The sequence below is a fragment of the Apostichopus japonicus genome, chromosome 1 (assembly GCF_037975245.1).
Source record: "Apostichopus japonicus isolate 1M-3 chromosome 1, ASM3797524v1, whole genome shotgun sequence".
NCBI classification, from domain to species: Eukaryota; Metazoa; Echinodermata; class Holothuroidea; order Aspidochirotida; family Stichopodidae; genus Apostichopus; species Apostichopus japonicus.
In genome coordinates, this window is record NC_092561.1 from 5,673,161 (window position 1) to 5,692,513 (window position 19,353).

A 19,353-nucleotide genomic window follows, 5' to 3' on the forward strand; every position below is an offset into this window, starting at 1 on the left:
TGATTAACCTGTCACGGTACGGGAGCCTACTTTATATACACTAGACCGGTTTCACAACACGGTCGGGCTCAGGTTTTTGTACAGAAGCCTTTAAGTACCTTCTATACAAAAAACCATGAAACGGAAGTGATAGAATTTTCTGTCTGTACCTTGTCGATTTTATTTATGAAATCCAGTGGCGTCGCCAGACATTTCAATCTTGGGGGCCACAGCACTTATTTAGGGGGCAAAATGTTTATAAGTGAATGCCGTCCTAGGGGAGTGGCCTAAGGGCAGGGGATTGTTTTGATGACTTAGGGTCCCTACATGCAATCTGGTGCTATATTTTGCAAATTGACGTAACTTTATGTTCAAGAATTTGTGGAAAGAAGTTTAACTGATGAACATGAAAAAGTGTTTGTTTGAATATTAACACTACAACTCTTATTTGTGGGTAGGGGGCACATTGAGGCACGATCTTTTGGGAGGGCACCCCCCTCCTCAGGCCCCCTGGCGACGCCACTGATGAAATCAAACATTGAAATCACTAGATTTTGTCATATTTGAAATATTTGGCACATTGTGCGAAACACAAAACGAACGTACAAATATATGTATTTCCCTTATGACAATTACAGAAGCAACAACAATATTTTTCGTTCGTTTCATCAGGGATGTGAGCACAAGTCCCTATCAGACTCTTTCGTGAAATAGGCGGCACATAGGTCACATTTCATTCATTGACAAAAAAAAAGTACCATTCAGCAGAGAAATTTTGAAATTTACCTTGTTAGATAAGATCCAACTTCACACTTTTTTGTAATAAACCTATTTAAGAGACGATCGGTGAAGAATATCATCAAAATATACAAATTTATAATTATTTTTTCACCTATTCAACTATGCTCAAGTCCAATACAGTTCTCATGCATTTTTTACCTATATAACCTTCGTAAGATCTATATAGAACGCTGTTAGTATGGTATTTCTTTATGCAACGTCTGGTACGATTTACCGAATTTGCTTCACTACGATAGTTTCTTCATCTATTTTATGGTTGTTATGATTATAAATTTATTCCCCACCTGTGTTACGCTACGTAATAGTGCGGAACTAAATTCAGTCAAATAGGCCACGCTACACTGGATTTTACAGTACGGTACCACCGTGTTATTAGTTGATATCTGACAGAATAGCAATTTCTTGTATGATAACCTATGAGAGCACTTTTGTATATATTTATAGTACACACATACATTATATATATATATATATATATACATACAGATATATATATATATATATATTATATGTATATATATATATATTTATAAATGTATAAATATATATATATATATTATATATTTATACATATAAAAATATATATATATATTTATTTATATATGTATAAATATTTATATATATATATATATATATATATATATATATATATGTATATATATATAGATATATATATATACATATATATATATATATATACATACAGATATATATATATATATATTATATGTATATATATATATATATTTATAAATGTATAAATATATATATATATATTATATTTATACATATAAAAATATATATATATATTTATTTATATATGTATAAATATTTATATATATATATATACATATATATATATATATATATATATATATATATATATGTATATATATATATATCTATATATATATACATATATATATATATATATATATATGTATCCGGTCTAATTTCTATACCGTCACCGCCATGATAACTAACCTATGAGAGTACTTATACGGTATTAATATAAGGTTTATAAATATAAATATATATATATATATTATATATATATATATTTATATATGTATAAATATGTAATATATATATATCCGGTCTGATTTCTATAACGTCACCGCCACGCCCCCCCCCCTCCCGATTTGTGCCACCATCATTTGCAACAATATAGTCACAGGACACCAATATTGTATCCCTCCTTGAGTTGCCCTTTCCCCTCCCCCTCCCCTCCACACAAGTTTTCAACTTAAAATTCTAAGTTACAGATCTTGGGTGGTTTTGGTGAGGGCTACAGATAATAGATGTCACTTACCTCGATCCGTAGGTTTGTAAAATCGACCGTTTCCCCGGACAAACGAAACTCTCTGGCGTATTCGTCAACTGACCTATTGACCTCTTATTCGATTGTGAGACGTTCTCGTTTGAGCACCGGCGGGCTCCGAACTTGGCATCATCCAATTAGTCACTGGAGGTCTCAGAGGCGAAGGTCGACTTTCGTCACTGACGTCACTAACTATAAATGTCTCAGTGACATAATTTGGACTGAGATGACAACGCCAATAAACTGTCACCTACTTTCGGCCCTGCTCGCTATTCTACGATCTTTGCTGCGCAAGCTATTTACTATCTCTAATGATGATCTAATGACTGGATCTTTACGACGGCTTGAAAATGTCACTTCGCCATACGTCTGTCGTTACAAGTGGACTGTGAAAGATTACATCTCCGCAACATACCAACATGTCAGTTTTGGTTTCAGATACGTAAGCATTCTCTGTTCTTTATGTATGACCCGTTAAAAGTGACGAAACTTTAGTACCTCACATGCTGCCAGAGGGACCAGCTCACATATAAGTCAGTTTTCGGTTGCACAATCACAAGGAAAGGCTGCCGACGTTGTTTATAATCAATGAGTGACGCGGAGACGACAGGATGGTGCGACGGAAAAAAGGGACGGGGTCGAGGGGGGGGGGGTTGGAAAGAGAGTGAGGATAGGGCGGAGAGAAGGGAGGGAATGGGAGCAGAAATTGGAATGAGATGACAGGGCAGAAATCGAAGATAGGGGAATAAAATTGCGAGAGGGGTAAACAAGGGGGCGATATGGGCTACAGGAAGCCAAAGGAAAGATTGAAAGAGAAGGAGAACAGAGGAGAGGGTGGAGATTAGGGACCAGCGACAGATGGAAAAGTAGGAGAAGAAAGGGAAGGAGAAAGGAGTTTGTGTGCAGGAAAGAGAAGCAGAAGAAGAGATGCTGGCACATGTTTGATTTGGGTGAGGGGGGGGGGGGTATCTGAGAGAAAGCAATGGCCAGCGGTGATGTCCCATGTCGCCAACACACCCCCCTCGGTGTTGGGGACACCGGGAAAAATAAAGCGAGAGGTGGTGAAGATGAGTAACGATGACGAAGAAGCGATACGGAAACACATGCAGAGTAAACGTGAACATGATAGAAGGCCTCGGATGGAGATGAACTGAAAAGATAGCAGGGTCAGAGGTCAGCGTTCTATAGAAAGTGGTGGCTCGCAGGTGTCCATCCGGTTTTCAACTGCGTGATGACTCGATCGGTAAAGCGATTGGTGGTCAGTATAACACGGCGGTAATCGTTACATCTGACTCAGTAACAGTTTGACTAGTGATGCAAAATTATGTCAAGTTAAACTTTGATTATTGTAGTTCGCGCATCGGAGACCCCTATCTGGTAAATAGGTAGAGTTAGCCTATCAGAGTTTGGACAGAATTTAAATGTTGGTATCCAAGTTAACAACAACAACAACATGGGTAGAAGGGGGTGGGGGGGGGGCTGAGTACAGATCATATTTGTGTCCTGGTTATAGATTGTCACCTTTGAAATATGATAAATATCTTGGTTGAACGTGCCTTTAACGTGAAATCAATGAACGAGTACCTCCTCGGTCCAAACCTTAGTATTGATGTTAATACAATTCGTAGACTTCTCTTACATGTATTACATATATGTCATGCACTTGTCAAATTTGCATTGTTTTGCCAAAAATACGTTAATTACAATAATATAATGCTACAGCCATCCTTTAACAGAAGCCATTTTTACGCTGCTTAATTGTAACGCCAAAACAAACAAACTCGAGTTCACAAGTTTTCCAGTTATGGATGGTTGATTGCGAGTTACTGTTCATCAAATTTAGGATGTCTTGTGAAAGTATTTCCTACAAGTTATAGGCCTATACATGTACCTTCAGCGCAGCTTGTACAGAGATAGTTATTTTCAACTGACAAATTGGCAAAGGGATATTAAGGAATCAACACAGTACCTTCGATGTCATTGACTTTGGCATAGTTAAGTTTAAGCTGTTGAGTACTCTTCATATTATAGAATTACACGCATGTCCTGAATGATGACGCTATGATTCTCATTGCACGTTTCCCTTTCATAACAAAGATGGAGGATTCGAAACAGAAAACTGCGTATATTGCCGAGTAAAGTTTCACTCTGTTGACGGATGTATATATACACGTGAGTCAATTCAGTTAACAATTTGGGCACGTTACAAGGGACAAGAACCGAACGATCATCTTTGCCTATTGAAGGTCCATATTGCAATTATTTGGTTTTGTTTAAGCATTCCATCGTCACTTATATTTATTTACATATCAGCAACTTGCGATTTGATGAAAGAGAGATTACTGTGATAGAATTATTGTTTATTCGGCGAACCTTTATTAACGAGTAATTAACCTTTTCGTAAAGTCGACAATTTTATAGGCATAAACATGTATTATTATGCATGTTAGTTCTGACCTGACTTATTTCCCCAAAGATCTGTTTTCAATTCATGTATGAAATATGGATTTTCCCCAAAAAAATATATGGGTCATGGTTCAAACAAGTGTTATATATATATATATATATATATATATATATATATATATATATATATATATATATATATCTTAGTATATTAGTATCTAGTATAGGCCTATACTGCTTTATTACACACGAATTCGGCTATCCGCTTACTATATGTATAAATAAACAACCCGCTATAGTGCCTTGCACACTGAATCATAATACATGGCTCTCATCGTAAGTCGGAAAGAAAGTGTCATTGCAACGAGTTATTGTTTAATTAAATCTATAATTACGCCGAAGAGTTTTAGGTTTACCTTCGTTAGTGCAAGTTATTCTTTCGAGTGCATCCTCTCTTTCGCTTTCAAAACACATCCTCCTTACCGCACAGTTTTAGAATTGAATTCAAACTTCTTTGTATATCGTGTTTTCCTCTTAAGTTCTGAGCCGAAAGCAAGCCGCACAAATTGCTCAAACTCAGATCTCTATTCTTTCAAGCACCAAGTGCTTAATGGAGTAGCTACATCTAAAAAAGACTCCTCGGGCAAACATTTTACTCATTCACGTCGTTTTAGTCGTAAAATTCAAGCAAACAAAAGAATCAGTCAGCGGAACCTCCTCTTCATCTCATGAGAGTCAATCATTTTCTTACAAGTAGTTTCCTTTTATCCAAATCGCTTGTGTTAGTGGGACCCTAAACTGTGGCCTCATATGATAGGAAATTAAGAGAAAAAAATCCAAAAAACTCCCCCAAAATCCCCATCAACAACAACAAAGAAACGAACAAAACAAAAAACAAACAAATACTAATTAGCAACCTTCATTATACGGATTTACTAATCACATTTAACCTACAAATCATCACAGGAAGGAAAACAAGGAAGAAAAAAAACTAGTTACATTACTACTGGCAAACCCACTGAGCTATTTTTATCATATGGTGGGCCTACCTACGGAATTATGGTGGGAAGTTAGATACGGCTTGAATCTTTAACAGTGGCGTAGACAGCCCTTTTCATCTGGGGCGGAGGTGAGTAGGTGCATGACCAGGTCAGGGAGATTTAATGTGAAATGTCCACTGTTGCTCTTGTGAGTGATATTCCCGGTCTAATTTTTTGGGAGGTGCAAGTGAGTGGGTTCTAACCCCTTTTCCCCACCCTTGCTGGTTACCCCATTGAATTTTTTATATGGATAGCCAACCACCAGCTGATCAATATTCGTACGGTACGGCTAAAGCATAAGGAAATGAATGGTAATCAGTTGCTTGGAAATGTATAGCCTATATCTCATCAACACACACACACACAACGAATGCTCGCTACGTAGGCTATGGTTCTGACGTTTCATAGTCTATCACGGTATGTACCGTTATATACAATTTAGCCTAATACAAGTTGTATGAGGTTAGAGCGGAAGCATATCGGTCAGCATATCGAAACTGCTAAATTACTAACTTGACTGAATCAAAGTAGTTGGAACAATGGGTGATGCAAGTAATGGTGAGATAAATGTTTCGGTTGTTTAGTCATATAATTCTGAAAGTGTCATATACGGATATTTGTGTTAGTTTTATTTCTAGTAAAACCCTTTTGTTATTGACTAAGTTAGTGTACTTACCAGTTGTGCGAAATATAATCTTTCCTCGTATTAGGCTTACTGTATTCTTTATTAAATTGAATTATGCGCGTTATGCTCGTAATGACATAACATTTTCGACTCAAAGTTGCCTGCTTCCTGCATTTAGGCCTATTTAACTGAGCTACAGACAAAGGTCATTTTGTCAGTGTTGGTCATTCCTTTTTAACAGTGTTATAGAGGACAAGCCTAACTTAGTGTACATACATAGGCCTATGACATTGTTAAATCTAAGCCTATACCAAACTGAATGCGAAAAGTTAATGTTGCCCTAGGCCTACAATACATATCCAGTAGCTGAGTAGTGTTTTTTCCTGAAATTTCCTAAACCACAAGTGGAATGTATGGACTGCAATGTAAAAAGTAAAAATGAATAGCTTACTGCAGAGTTTTAAACAATGTGGTCAACTACTTGTACTTAAACATTTGCAATCAGAAACGAGCTGCTTGTTTGTTGTAACCTTCATACGAAATGTAGATAAAATTGAATTTGTTTTGTGGGAAATACTTGTATAACATGTGTATGCCATTGTGTTCTGAAGCACTAATGTTAGTGTGATACTTGGCAGTACCTTAGGCCCTTAATTATTGCTGAGATGATGTGTAAATCCCACAAATTACTTTAATTCTTTATGTTTCTTATTTTATTTGGATTTTCCTTCTTTCGACTAATCTCTCAATGTTTGGGAAGGGGAACTGTTCATTGTCCAATTTGTTTGAAAGACACCTTGGCAAGGTTGTTCACATTTAATTTCAGTTTCCTTTCTGTAATACTTGGTGCCAATAGTTATGGAATTTTTCTTATATTTTGCTGGATGGTGGATATATCAATACTGTATTATGTAATTTTCTCACTCATAGAAGACTCATTATCTAGTGCATCCCTATTTTCCTTATTAAATGTATTTGTCATGAAGAAACTAATAAAGGAAATGGATTGTTAATTTCAAGTTTCTTGTCCATCAGTTTTACTTCAATGCTTAAAATTTTGGAAATTATCAAACTGCTCAAGTTTTCGTTTTTTGTGTGTCTTACCTACCAAATGATTCCCAGGCATTTACGAGTCACCAATTTAGACAGGGAATAGTTTATCCATCAGTGCATTGCAAAACAATACCTAGACCAAATGGTTAAATTGCTGTCCAATGATAAACAGTAGCAATTTCTTTTATACAGGATCTACAGTATATAACAAAGTTCACAAAATTACTAACTAAATAAAATAAAACTGTTAGCAAACTGCTTATCCACTAGAGAGCCTGTGTAATAGAATGTGTAAAACTCCAACTTACTTTTACACATAAAATCATTACCTGTTAAATAGACAATCAAATATAGTGAAGCAGTGAAGAAACCTGTTTTGGTCTTTGACAGTGAAAGAGGTATAAAAAGTTTGTTCATTTGCTATTTCGTTTAATTTTCCATATTTTTTTCCAGATTTGCCAACCCCTGAAAGCAATGCTTCTGGTGACATAATCAGTAATTCTGATGGCAGTTTGCAGAATAGCCCAAATAAATTACCTCCAGTAGGAGGAGGCATAGCGAACAGTGATACTGATGCTACTGATGGTGCGAATAAAGTACCTAGAGGAGAAGCAGACCATCCCGGTATGGATGATCACTATGAAGACATAGCCAAGCACAATGTGGTTGAGGTAGCAGGTAAGGTTATGTCCTGATAGGTGGGTACTAGGAAAGGTTATGTTCTGAAAAGTGGGAACTAGGTAAGGTTATGTTATGAAAAGTGGATTCTAGGTAAGGATGTTATGAAAAGTGGTGAGGTTATGTTCTGAAAAGTGGGTACTACTGTAGGTGGATTCTAGGTAAGGTTATGGTATGAAGAACTTGTGGGTACTAGGTAAGGACATTATGAAAAGTGGGTACTAGGTAAGGTTATGATATGAAGAGTGGGTACTAGATAAGGTTATGTTATGAAATGAAAAGTGGGTAATAGGTAAGGTTATGTTATGAAAAGTGGATACTAGGTAAGGTTATGTTATGAAAAGTGGGTACTAGATAAGGTTATTTCCTGAATAGTGGGTACCAGGTAAGGTTATGTTCTGAATAGTGGGTACTAGTTAAGGTTGTTCTGAAGTGGTTACTAAGTAAGGTTATGCTATGAAAAGTGGTTACTAGGTGAGGTTATGGTATGAAGAATGGGTACTAGGTAAGGATGTAATGAATTGAAAAGTGGGTACTAGGTAAGGTTATGTTATGAAAAGTGGATACTAGGTAAGGTTATGTTCTGAAAAGTGGGTACTAGGAAGGGTAATATGTTCTGAAAAGTGGGTACCAGGTAAGGTTATGCTCTGAAAAGTGGGTGCTAGGTTCCTTTGGTTGGTTGGTGTCTATCTTGGCGCAGACTGCTCTATATCCAGTTGACAGAGCGAAGTATAGGTGAGAATTAGTTGAGACTAGTGGAACACAAGTAGTTGCTACTCAGAGTTTCACGCGTTTGATCGATCATCAGACAACTCTGATGGAGTTGAATCGATAAAACACAAATATAAAAAAGATAAAACACAAATAGAAATACAATGAATCGAGTCTGTTGATATAATTATGGAAGGTTGTAAATTTAAATTCATAGAAATATTGGTCATTAAAATCTTGTAAATGCCTTCTTGTAGAAACAGAAAGTGACAAAGGAAAAATGAAACTCGGTCACTTCATCCTGTTTGTCAATTCGAGAAGCCCGAAGTTGACCACACCTTCATTAGAGATATTGACCATTATACAGTAAACTGTACAACTTCACTGAATCGACACAAGCATGAAGAGAAATAGAATGACTGAATCTGTCAGTATTACAAAAGGTTGTAAATTTGAATTGATTGAAATAAGCTTAGTTTTATATTGGTCATTAATTTCTTGAAAAATGCCATTTTGAAGAAATAGAGAGTCACATTGAAGGAAAAATGAAACTCGGTTACTTCATCCTGTTTGTCAATTCCAGTTAAGCAGGAAGTTGACTTTAATTCGATTAGTGAGGTAACGAATTATTGACGGCTGTGCAATGAACTGCAAATAAATTTCGGTGGTTTGTAAGATTCAGTAGAATACATGAAGGCAAAATGATGCAAACTGGTTGAAAATTTCACAACTTTGGTTACAAGTAAAGACAGACTAATAACTTCATAGTCTGCACTATTGAAAGCTGAGTTGACACTACAGTACTCACTTGAGTGGGAACTCATCTATCATTATTAATGAATTTTCACTCTTTTTGGAGGGAACTGTTTCATTGCACAGTGCGCTAATATTTGATTCACGTTTAGTCGAAGATGCCGGCAACAGGGTTTACCCGACACCGTGAAGGAAAAGACGTATTGACACAATGTTTGGTTAAAATACTACAAAGAGATCAAGCACATAATCTTTGGTGACACAGCTCCGAGGAGACAAGAACTAGACAGCATGTAAAAATTTAACAAGGGCTCTGAATGTGCAATACAGTAGATGCGTTTATGCATCGAAATGTACCACTCCATGTACACCACCAAACTTACCAGACCTAAATTTACGGCCTTCTCTTCCTAGAGGAGCCACCCAACGTAGCCTAAATTATTATGCAAATTATGTTATTAATATTCACTCTTATTGTATTGTTACTCTAGGTGTGGATACTTGTCTTTCCGCTAATGTCGTTTGCCTCTATTAAGGAACATGAATTAGTTTCATATTTTTGTTCTTACAGGTGATGACAGTGTTGGTAGGAAACTGGTCGTGTTCTACTGCTGCCGATTACCACCGAGTAACACTTACAGCCAAGAGAGACTCCTGGGGTATGAAGATTTAAAATCTAGGTTATGGGATCCATTGATAAAATAAAAACGACAGTATGAAATGTTTCCCCGAGATCATGGGAGCGGTATGCAAGAACTTAGAATACATAGACTCCTGATGTGCGACCTGATTAATTCACTTTGTCTTCGGCTTTGAGTACCACGTTGCTGTATGCCGCCATGTTGGAACGAAGCTAGCAGTAAAAGTAGATATAGTCATTGCCAACTTTGCAATCCGCGGTCCCCCTCACAATTTTGCAAGGTCGGTAAGAGTGACTCCATAGTTTTCGCTTTCGAGAAAACCAAAATATAAACAAACTTATACTGAGTTCTTGTCTAGCCAAGGTGTCTCTTTGAATACTGATCATGGACAACAGCCTGCAAATTGCTAACTTAAGGCTGATATGTTTTATAAACATGATAATCTACACTCATTAACCATCTTGTCTTCTTTTGGGAAGGGAAGTAGAGGTTCATAAATGTTGAATGATCCAAGAATGTGTACTGACTGTACATCTGTACTCAGGGGGGGTTGGAAGCTTCCAACAAGTGGGGGGATGTGGGGCACAACAACAGAGGGGCACTTTCTCATTCCACAACCACCATTCGTTATGCTATAAACCGATACACACCAGCCATATCACTTAAATATATGTGTTAGTATGCTATCAATACTATTATGGTGTGCTGCATGATTGAGTTTTTATTCATTGAAATTGTTAATTGTTAACCGTGCTACAAAAAGATATGGGAGGCCATTTTAAAATAGCATGTACAGACTAAAATAATTAAAATAAAATATTAAAATTAACAAAGGCTTAAGATATCCAAAAGACAGTTCTTCATCAAAGGGGCACATTTTATTTGCAGTACGACACATTTGCTATTTTGGAAAAAAGTGGGGGGCACATGCCCCCCCGTGTCCCCTGGCTCCTAACCCCCTGTCTGTACTGTCTTTCAAGTCTCAAATATATACTATACTACTAAAAATACCGTCAGAGTATCCCCTGCGATTATTTATGTTCCCTGGTACGAAAGGCTCACAAAAGTGTTACCACTGTGCAGACTTAGGCTTAATAATCATAATAATAATTTTGAGGATTTATAAAGTGCAGACATAACCACCGATAACAGTGCTCAAGGCACATCACAATATTACCCTGGTCGACGATAACCTGTCAAACACAGAGACAATCCCTCCACATGGCAGCAGCTAAACAGCGTCCAGCTGACAGTTTATCTCACAGGTCCCCTATAAACACCTGGGTGAAGGTAGGCAATGGAGATAAAGTGCCTTGCCCAAGGACACAACGCAATGTTCTGGCCAGGAATCGAACCTGCAATCCTTAGATCACAAGTCCACTGCCTTAACCACTTGACCACAGCACTCTCATATTGAGTGGGCAGTATAATTTTGCGGGTTTAAAAAGTTAGAAGTTTGGGTTTGCTGCTGTTCGTTTCATCACAGTACACAATGAAACTGCAGCTACAGAAGATTAAAAGAAGATGTTGGAGGGAGGACGGGGGAAGGGGGGAGGGGGGAGGCCGCCCTCTTCCTTCACATGTTTTGGATGTTTCTTTACCTGCATCAGATTTTACCAACTGAAGATGATCATATTTTGATCAGGCACTGAACAAACTATCTTTGATCCCTTTTTGCCGTCAGGTTTATGAAGTTCACTCTGGACCAGTACGTGGAGTCTGATTATTCCCTCGTGGTTTTCTGGTACGGTTTGACCAAACAAAACCGACCGTCTTTCAAATGGCTTGGTCAAGCTTACAATGAATTGGAGAGAAAGTAAGGTTACAATCGGTTTTCTTTAACTGTTTTTTCTATTTTTTTAGTAGTAAACCTTGCAGACACAGCGCAACTCTCAAGGAAAGTTTTGATTTACTTTATACTTGGTTATGTAAATCGATCTTAGAAGTAGTAGTAGTAAGTTTAGTCTGGTCTATCCGACATGCTCAGTGATTAACCTCCGCCACGTATCACGATCTTGCGCAAGGTTTATTGCTTCCTCAAAATTGTTGATGTCGAAATCGAAATCGATCTTACTGAGTAAAAAAACCTTCTACCACTTCAATTTTGATGTCGACAAAGGTCACAGTCTGAACAACTTGTAAACATGATAACTCCAAACCAGGATGAACTGTATATAAATTATCGGTTAGATCAACCTGGGGTGAGTGCAAATAACTCTGGTTTTCTGTGGAGGTCAAAAGGTCATTTGAGGTCATGAGAGTTCAAAGTAACAAAAACCTTGAAAACAAAGCTAAACTTTCTAAAATATAAAGTAAATAAATTTAATTTACCCAATTTGCTTTCTCTCCTAGGTACAAGAAGAATTTGAAGGCTCTGTATCTGGTTCATCCTTCAAACACAGTCAAAGTTCTTTGGGGTATCTTCAAACACATCGTGAGCGCAAAGTTTAGCCGTAAAGTCCATTACATCAGTTTCCTGGAAGAACTGAAGAGAGAGTTGAAGACGGACAGGATCGAGATCCCCACACCGGTGAAAGAGTGAGTCGGAGCACACACGATGGTTCACAAAGTGAGGGCGGGGAGGGGGCGGGGGTGATTGGTAGGTGAATTGGTAAGACGGAGGGGTAATACGGATGATGTGCTCATGAATATTTGAGTGCCGGGCAGATTGTGCGGTAGTGTGATCCATACCCTGGGAGAGAGATCTCATGGGTGGGGTACCCCCTCCCCACTGGACAAATTTTGCACATGAAGTATGCTTAGGTGGTGCTATTTTTCCTATTCTGTGCCATGTATTCTCCCAGATTTTGGTTATGGTAGCATTTGTTAAATTATCATCAAAAAAGTGCCGGGCGGAAATGTTTAAAATACTGTTTGTGCTGGGCGGCATTCAGAACTGCTGGGTGCAGCCTCCCAGTGTGAGCACATCCCTTGATGTGGGTACCTTTTAGAGCAGAGATGGGTGTCACAAGGAATATTTTCATGTTCTTTATAAGGGTTTCCTTGAATTAAATGTTTTGTAATGCTGCAATGAGTGAGTAAATATCTATTTGGAGTTAAGGTGTCGCAACAGAACTCAGAGGAGTTATTCCTGTAGGAAACATTGCCTGGCTAAAGAGTACTGAGATAGAAATTGATGGATTATTTTAATTGATGGGAGCAGATATTTGGTGACATGATGTTACTTTAGCAGAATTTGTAGGAAGAAGGTTAGTCGAAAAATACATCGATCGGATTTTCTTCACTGCAAAAAACCCTGATTTCATCACATTAGGGAGATAACTTCTGATTGGTTTATCGATGTTGCACCTCCATGCTAATTGGACGGTTCAGTCTGCTCGTGTGTTCAAAAGATACATAAAAGAAAATGAAGTTGTCTCCATTTCCTTGCAGTCATGATGACAGAGAACTACAAAGAAAGAACCAGACGTTTGAACCCAGTTCAACATTTTACACATCAGTAGTCCAAAGCAAGCCAACTCAGCAATTTGGAGTCTCTTTACAGTTGTAAGTAATGACATCTTGATTTAAACTTTTAACGCAAAGAAATGTTTCAGCAAGCTGTGTTATAATTTAGAAATTAACACCTTAGCAAATGTTTGCTGAAAATTGGTGAAAACTGATAGATTTATTGCTTTCTCTTTTGGTCTGGAAAAGTTACAATTTTTCAAACACATGACATTGGACTCAATGCCCATGTACTTTTGCAGTTCCACGATTCCTTTTGTGAAGTGACCAGATTGATTTCTCAGAACTCATTCGACAAAATTCATATAAACCTAAAAATTGGAAAAATACAAAATTAGATGAACTTGATCTCATTTTACATAATAAAGGTAACGACTTGGTATTGCTTAATTTTCATTTAAGACTGGACCGAAGTTGTTCTCGTTACGTTTGGTCAATCTGATTTTTAACGTAATTATGATGATAAAGCTCACAAACAATTTTTATTTATATCAGGCTATGAGCTTACACTAATCCCATATGAAGTCAAATTATAGTCAGTGAAATAAGTTGTACATTGGTACAAACCTTTCTGCTAATTGCAGAGTTATTACATAATTGTGGGAGATAAAAAACACTTTAAGTTGTTGGGGAACATTAATTGCTAGTCACATTGACTGAAAAAAACAAGACGTGATCTGTTTTATCTTCAAGGGATATTTTGATGAAATTTGAATTTATTGCAACACATATATACCATGCTGACATCCTCGGCCACTTACCGGCCGTCGACTTCCTGGAGAGAGGACGGGGTCTATCTAGTTAAAATAGTTTGAATCAATCCATATAAACCATGCTGACATCCCGGCCACTTGCTGGCCGTCGACTTCCTGGAGAAAAGGAAAGGGTCTATCTGGTCAAAATAGTTTGAATCAATCAATGATATCTAAAGGTTAATAGGAAAAAGATATTGTGATGGGGGTTTTCTACGAAACTGTAGAATATTTTTCTCTTACATAATTTTGTATCACATTTTCTGCCACTAAAATATTCCTTTTAGTAGTTGTACAGTTATTGTACCCCATACACCCCTTTACCTTGAACTTTCCGATCTCGTCTTTCTGTTCTCAAGTTTGAAAGACAACAACAACGGCGATCCCATTCCACGGGTAGTTCGAGAGACTGTGGACTTCTTGAAGAAAAATGGTGAGTGTGACTTGAGTCCTTGTATAGCCAGTGACACTTTAACACCCCCTCTGGTACCGTAAGGCAATGTGGTTTACTTTCTGGAATTGTTAGCTGCCCCAGTGTGGAAGTAACCAGAAATTTTTGGGATTCCTGAATTAAGTACTGATCATGACACTGTGAAATTTGGATAAAGCTCCAATAGTCAGCCTAAAAATGAAATGGGAGTTTTCTAGTCAGAGGTCAGCAGGTTTTTGAAGCAGACAGATTCATTCATGGTAGTGCCTTGAATAAAGTATCTCCAAGTATGTATTATGCAGTATGGAATATATATATATATATCAGCGTCCATAGCCTAGTGGTTAGTGTGTCCGCATATAAAGCGGGAGGCCCGGGTTCGAATCCCGGTGGAGGCTGGAAGTTTTTCACTGTTCTGGAATTTACAACTCTTTACGATCTCAATTCTATATATATATATATATATATATATATATATCACATATAATGGTGGCCAATATTCACAAAGAGTGCTCTATGCCAAGGCAGAGCTAGAATATCACATAATATACTTAACTAAAATACCACCATACTGCTACTCTGAGTTTCACAGGTACGGCTCGCGTACGGATCATCATCCAACTGAACTGATTGAATGGAACATATTGAAGCAATCCGACACACACCAACGCAAATCAGGATCATGCAATCTATGCATGGAAGAGAAGCTGGTTATAATACAACCGAAGGACAGATGCATCAACAAAAGAACAGAGCTGTTATCGCGCTGTCGCCATGGCAACCGTAAACACACGCCTGAAACCGAGATAGCCTGTGTTGATCAGTTCAGTTGCCTGATGATCGGTACGCGAGCCGTACCCGTGAAACTCCGAGTAGCAGGATGATGGTATTTTAGTTAAGTATATTATGTGATATATATATATATATATAGATATATATTTAGATTTAGATATATATACCTGAAACTTGCAGCAGCTGCAAAATCCCCTGCAACAAAGCTGAATCAATATCAAACAAATAGATGGGTTTTTTTTTTTGCCATAGACCAGCAGTGCCTAATGTGTGAAACTGAAGAACATTAACAAGTATTTCTGTATGCCCTATGCAGCATCCTTCTCTTCACACAGTTCCTAAGTCCCTTTTTTGATTTCCCTGATTCCAGTGATTTTAAGAACAATTTCCATTTTGATTATTTCTGATTTTTGTTCTTTGTAGCTTTGGATAAAGAGGGCATCTTCCGAAGGTGTCCGAAGGCGGAGACTGTGAAACAAGTACAAGATCTCTACAATTCAGGTAAAGTGGAGGTCCACTAAAATACCTGATGAAGTGTGCCTGGGTGGGATGTGGGCAGCAGGACTGATGTTAAAATCAGTCCTGCTACCCACATCCCACCAAGCACACTTCACCAGGGAACCTCAGACCAGGGAACAACCCTTAACATCAGTCCTGCTACCCACATCCCACCCAGGCACACTTCACCAGGGAACCTCAGACCAGGGAACAACCCTTAAAATCAGTCCTGTTGCCAACATCCCACCCAGGCACACTTCACCAGTGGCTTTAATTTGTTCTTTTTCTGATCGAGGTGCAATTCTTATGCCGTTTAATGATGTCGCTTCCATTTCTATTACTTATTATACATCTCTTTGTATCTCTCTCCAGGGAAAGAATTTGACTACAGTTTATATCCAGATATGCATATTCATGCTCTTATCCTCAAGACATTCTTCAGAGAACTTCCTGAACCTATCATGACCTATGACCTGTATGACATCATCATAAACATTCAAGGTAGGTAGAGTTTGAGATCCGTTTTGTGACTCCTCTCAGAAAACATTTTCTCTCTTCTGTTTTCTACTTTTTTCTACTTATTTATTGCTTTAGATCATTATTAAAGTCAGAATGGCGTGGGGTGTGGTGGGGGGAGTGTGTATCAGGGGGAGGGGTAAGGAGGGGGAATCTACCTACCATATCTTTATTAGGAGACCTGTTCATATTAGCATCTAACATGTAATAAAAGTACTTTGCTAGAATGTTTCACACAACTTTCATTTCAAATAATGAAGACCAAATTTTTTTTTTTTTTAAATGCTGACTTGAAATTTGCATGTGATAAGTAGCATAAATAAGTATCATAATAAAGAAAAAAAAGGTGAGGTGTTTAGCTACTTATCATTTAATGTTCCTCTGTTGATAAAACAGTTGAGACATATTCATCTTTAATCTCATAGGTTTGTTATATGATTAGCTTAAACTGTCACCCATCTACAAAACCCTTGCAGAAGAAGTGGTGTTTTATGGATAAACTTTGAAATCTTTTTTTTTTTCGTCTTCCAGAGTTGAAGGAACAACCTGATAGAGTACAAGCATGCAAGGAACTAGTGTGTCATAAGCTGCCAGTAGATAACTATTTGGTCTTACAACACGCAATGGAGCTGCTGTATCAAGTGAGCATGGATGGGGTTTTTATTTAAAGCTTTTTGCTGTTCTTTTAGAATTAAGTATCTGGCAACACAAATTTTGAATTGATATGTTGTTACGATCCGTCAGGACATGATCAATACTCTGTCAAATTATTTATATATATATATATATATATATATACATATATATGTATATATATATATATATATATATATATATATATATATATTTATATCCTGAAAACTCATACTTGGTATATAGATACATATAATGATCTCCAAGCTAGTGGAAAAGGTTGTTTTTTTTTTTTTTTGTGTGGGGGGGGGGGGATTCTCAACCGTAAATTCAGTGAATAATCAACAAACTTACCTGCAATAGTTTACATCCAAAAAAGGGTTGTTATTTTTGCATTCTGTGGAATTTTTTTCCTTTACAAGTAAATCCAACGACAAATATGATATCTTTATTTGCAAGGTCTCAGAAAACAGCGATGTGAACATGATGACATCCAAGAATCTAGCTATCGTCTTTGGTCCCAATCTGGTCTGGTCTCACGACACCACCGCCCTCCACACGTTGGCTTCGTTAGGCTCGGTGAACGCTTTCGCCGATACGCTGATCTCCGGCTACAAGGAGATCTTCACCAGAGAAGACCTCCACGAGCAGACCAGCCCAGAGGATGGAGTTAAGAAACCAGAGGCGGAATCCAGCGAACGGTTCAACCGAGACGGGCAAGGTGAGAACGGAGAGGAACGACCGGGAGACTACGAGAGGCAAGACGTGAGTGAAGAGGCAGTAGTGGCAGCAAATGGCGACAACTTGGTAGACTTTGGCAGTTAAAGGTACATCTGTAGAGGAAATTGTCATGCTTGATTTTACCCAGCAAACCTAGGTATGTGCCACCACACCTTCAAACAGACACCTATATCCAAAATGTATGTATGCTATATAAAAGTTTTTTTGTTTTTTTTGTGTGTCAAAAGACATTTTCATATACTCAAAAACAAACTCTACAGTTTTGGATATTATTCAGAAACTCACTCTTTTCATTAAAACTGATCTATACCTCAAAGTGTCAGTTGTGAATTGTCACTGAGCCATAGGCTGTCTGTTTAATTCTCAGGTACCAGAGGATGACAAAATGCCCAATTAGGTCGTGTGAGGGGGTTTGACGGGAGGGGTGGGGGGGTAAGGAGTACCCCAAGGGGTATGTCTTCTCTCTTGCAAATGAAGAAAAAACAATGTAATCTCATATAAAAGCAAAAAAAAAAGTGAGTTGTAACTGTTCATTGAAGATGTTCGCTTAGAAGCGGGTGGGCAGTCTTGATTCTCCTTGAGCGTGAGCCGTTACAAAGTGGTGCATACAAGATTTTGTTGGATTTACATTGGTACGATAATTTTTCTTTTTTTTTATGCGATAATTTGCACTCTGTATTCATTTTCTTCTCATTTTTTCTCTCTCTTATTTCCTTCCTTCTTTTTTCTACTTGAATTTTGAACTTGCAATAGTAAACTACATGTAGAGTATATTTGTTATATCTTAAAATCAAATTTAAATTTTAGGTGAGAATCAAACTAGATGCTGTCAACTCCACGTTGCCATAGCTTGCCAGAATTACTTCTTAGTGTTGTAAACAAATTTAGGAAAAAAAGAAAGAACTTCTGGTGAAAAGGTTTGTGAGGCATTTGTGGTGGGTTAAGGAGTTAACATTTACAAGTTCTTTAGATTTGTGTTTCAGCAATCGCATTAATAGTGCTTAGTCAATGTAAAAGAATGCCAATCACAATATGAAATTGCAGTCAATAATATTGACATTGCATGTACCCCTCCCCCACCCCTCCCCACCCCTCACCCCTCCCTCCGTTACAATCACCACCCTGTTGAATAGCCATGAAATATGATAATATAACTGTGGTTTTTGATGATATCTGTGGTTAGCTTATTCGCAGTCCTGATAAATTGTCGTGATATAGTCATTAATTTGTCAACATTCATACACAATAAGAAGAATCAACCCACAGTTTGGAAACTCAAATTACTTCAAAAAACAGCCATTGGTGAAAGAGAAACTGCTCGTTTTTTTTTAGAATTTACGCAAAGAGGGAAAACAAATTGTTACAAAATAGAGATCTGGCAATAACAAAAGTAGTGTTCAGGATTTGAAAATGCTATGTAAGTACGATATTGGAGGAACGTTACTGCGGGGTTAGGATTAAAGATTAAGGATATTATAGGGACTAGATTTATATTACATGCTAGAAACTGAAGAG

General features: G+C 37.5%; 1 protein-coding gene across 1 annotated transcript; it reads left to right on the top strand.

Moving 5' to 3' along the window:
• Positions 1 to 5,949: 5,949 nt before the first annotated feature.
• Positions 5,950 to 18,930, top strand: LOC139965245 (rho GTPase-activating protein 8-like). The gene is made up of 11 exons (XM_071967419.1): positions 5,950 to 6,105; positions 7,679 to 7,903; positions 9,939 to 10,026; positions 11,693 to 11,824; positions 12,361 to 12,546; positions 13,402 to 13,515; positions 14,588 to 14,661; positions 15,874 to 15,951; positions 16,321 to 16,449; positions 16,996 to 17,105; positions 17,557 to 18,930. Exons 1-11 carry the CDS (start codon positions 6,087 to 6,089, stop codon positions 17,920 to 17,922), a joined length of 1,521 nt encoding a protein of 506 aa, XP_071823520.1. The 5' UTR covers positions 5,950 to 6,086; the 3' UTR covers positions 17,923 to 18,930.
• Positions 18,931 to 19,353: the final 423 nt, after the last annotated feature.

What these genes read in the sequence shown, in the direction of transcription:
- LOC139965245 (XM_071967419.1), top strand. An exon ending in ACAAGATCTCTACAATTCAG is followed by an intron (nt 15,952 to 16,320) that starts GTAAAGTGGAGG and finishes ATCTCTCTCCAG; the next exon opens with GGAAAGAATTTGACTACAGT. An exon ending in CAATGGAGCTGCTGTATCAA is followed by an intron (nt 17,106 to 17,556) that starts GTGAGCATGGAT and finishes TTTATTTGCAAG; the next exon opens with GTCTCAGAAAACAGCGATGT.